This window comes from Cicer arietinum, chromosome 6 (genome assembly GCF_000331145.2).
Source record: "Cicer arietinum cultivar CDC Frontier isolate Library 1 chromosome 6, Cicar.CDCFrontier_v2.0, whole genome shotgun sequence".
NCBI classification, from domain to species: domain Eukaryota; kingdom Viridiplantae; phylum Streptophyta; class Magnoliopsida; order Fabales; family Fabaceae; genus Cicer; species Cicer arietinum.
Genome location: NC_021165.2, coordinates 17,814,175 through 17,817,039, shown reverse-complemented (window position 1 = coordinate 17,817,039; position 2,865 = coordinate 17,814,175). Strand labels below are relative to the sequence as shown.

Sequence of the window (2,865 nt, the reverse complement as noted above, 5' to 3'; positions counted from 1 at the left end):
TCCCGAATTTTCCCTCCCTGTAAATCCAGCAAGGACATGAACAAATCAATATAACAAGATGCCATGTGTACAAATAAAAGGTCCAAACCAAAGGTCAACAATATTTTTATTATTTAAAAAAGAAAATCCAGTTTTGCAAACAGACAGCAAATATGAAATTTTAATACCTAGGGAGAAAAAACACATCCTATAATTTATCTAGAGAGTTGCCTAAATTATTAAAATTGCATAGGATGCAACTTCCTTTAATCTGATTCTTACAATCTATGAAACACAGACTCTAACCCCTACACTTGACACGACACTGAAAACACGATTGGTCTACACAGCTAATGTAAAATCATAGGACAGAGTACAACTACATTCTTTAGGTAATAGACAATTTCAAAGGTTCAGAATATGAGTTCCCGCAATGCTCTGCAGCATTGCAATCAACTGATCAACTAGATTAAATTTATTGGCCTTTCAGTTTATAGCTACATTTTTTCTTATCAATGCAGCTAGGACAACACAAGTGAATATCAAATTCCAATTAGTTGGAAGATAAAAAACACTGGTCTGAAATACAAATGTGAAACTTAACTTCAACTTGAGTAACACTATCATCAAAATTTACACACAACATGCTATGATCAATGTCCAAATTCATATCCATCATCACCGGAAATATGAAAAACAGAATAGAAAACATTACAATACCTCTTTGCGATATCGATTTCCCATGAAGAACAACAAGGTGTTGCGTTTATCAACACCGACATCACCTTCATACGTTTTTATACGATGCGAGTAAGGAACAATCACATCCTTCACCAGAGATCCCTGATCGGGTCGCAACCGTCCAAAATCCGAAACAAGTAGCACGCAATTCTTAACCCGATCAACGACCCGGTACATCGCATTCGGATCAGAAGCCACAATCACGTGATCCCTTCCTTTATTCCTCTTCCAATATTTCTGCCTCTCCAGCCACTCCACCAACGCTTCCTGATTCTCCTCGTCGCTGTAAACAGGTTTCTCTGAAACGGGAACTGAACCGGGAGGTCGAACCGGGTTCACGATCAAGCTCAACGACGACAAAAACGGCACGAAGAACAAATCCGCTTCTTCCGGATCTAGAACACGAACCACGGGAGAACCAGCACGTTCGGAGTCTGGTCGAGCGAGATCGGAGAAGAGATACCACTCCGACATGTGCTGGTGGCCGGGATACTTGAGGGAAGATAAATCGCTTTCGTCGGCGCGTGAACCACGCGCGAGGGAATGGTGGTAGATAACTCCATAGGTGAATCTTTTAGGGAGATCGTAGAGATAGACCTTGACGGCAGGGGATTTGGAATTACCGGCGGCGAGAACGACGGAGGTGGTGGTGGAGTTGAAATTGAGTGGGTTGGAGTCGAAGGTGAAGGAATCAGAGGGTTCGAAAAAGGTGTTGAAGAGAGCGTAGAGGGATAAGATAATGAAGAAGGTAATTAGGGTTCGTTTGAGAAAGGGTTTTCTGGTCATGGTGGAAAATAGTGTTTTGAAAGTGATGAAGAAACGGGACACAAAACTTTGTTTGGGTTTTTTGCCTTTGGTTTTCGTTTCTTCGTTCATGTTTTTTGGGTATGGCCTCATTGCCACTTTTCTTCACGTATCTAAAATTCTAAATGGGTAAAAATTTATATACCGCTACGAGTAGTAATAATAAGTCAATAACTGCATTTATATCGCTAACCTAACAACCATGGAGGAAAAATATTCATTCATATGATTCTTCCTTTTATATAAAAATTGCTATGCTGCTGCTATTTATACGTGGTATATGAATCAACTATATCATCGCAAAATCGGGGAAAAGGACGTTATAAAAAAAATCGGGATAAAGGATATGAGAGGAATTTCTGACTTTCATTTGCATATATCATCATATACGCGCAATCATACGGCTACGAATGATTAATATTCATGACTAAAATTAATTTTTTCCCCTCTTTTTTATAATATTTTTGGAACTTGTATGTGATCGTTCTTTTAATTTTGAAACATTTCTTGGGTTTTGTTTTTTTTATAAAAAAGAAAATTAATTTTTTTCTTGTAAAAAATAATTAATTATTTCTTAAAACAATATAGCAAAATAAATTCAAGTGAAATGTCACCTATGAAAAGACCCGCACAATGGAAATATGTCCACCTACCTAAGTGGGTTGCTGCATCACATTGGTTTGGCCTTTTCTTTTAATATAACAAAACGTTTACGATACACAATTGCTAGAAAATTACATAAAACTACCTATCAAATGTTTTAAATTCCCAAGAGATTTTAATATTATATTTTAATTTAATATCTTCAATTTAAAATTTTAAAATTTTAAAATAATAGATATGAGTCATCACTGTTATATATTTAATATTTAATTCATTCTTAATCAATGTTGGACTCACATTTGAACCCAACAATTTTTCCATCAAGTGTAAGTCTCTCACATCTTATATACTCTTATTGTTGTCATTACCAACAAGACCTGCCTCTTGACTACATCGTCAAGAAGACTTTTTATCCAACGATTCAACCCCAGCATTCATTGTCGCTCCCCCACCAAGCCGAATATGGCAATGATGCAATTTATTGGGGAGTCTGGGGCACAAGAGACACAATAGACCAAATACTCTGGGATTCATAAGACAATTGGTATATAAATCACATCTCTTATATATCCAACATTTAGCTATATATTTGACAAGTGACATTCACCTCTTAAATTGTTGAGTTTTGATTGAAATTGAAGAAATGGAAATAGTTCTACATTGCTTTGAATTGTAAAAGAAGACATAGCTCAAGAATATATATATATATATATATATATATATATATATATATATATA

The 2,865-nt window shown here is 35.8% G+C and overlaps 1 protein-coding gene across 1 annotated transcript in view; it reads right to left on the bottom strand.

Annotated features, from left to right (window-relative positions):
- LOC101496677 (probable arabinosyltransferase ARAD1) overlaps window positions 1-1,760 on the bottom strand; it is a 3,582-nt gene extending 1,822 nt beyond the window's left edge. Inside the window, exons 1-2 of the mRNA XM_073369742.1 lie at window positions 700-1,760; window positions 4-17 (exon numbers count right to left, since the gene is read on the bottom strand). Of these exons, the coding sequence (XP_073225843.1) occupies window positions 4-17; window positions 700-1,617 (932 nt within the window). The 5' untranslated portion in view covers window positions 1,618-1,760. The remainder of the gene's footprint in view (window positions 1-3; window positions 18-699) is intronic.
- Window positions 1,761-2,865: the final 1,105 nt, after the last annotated feature.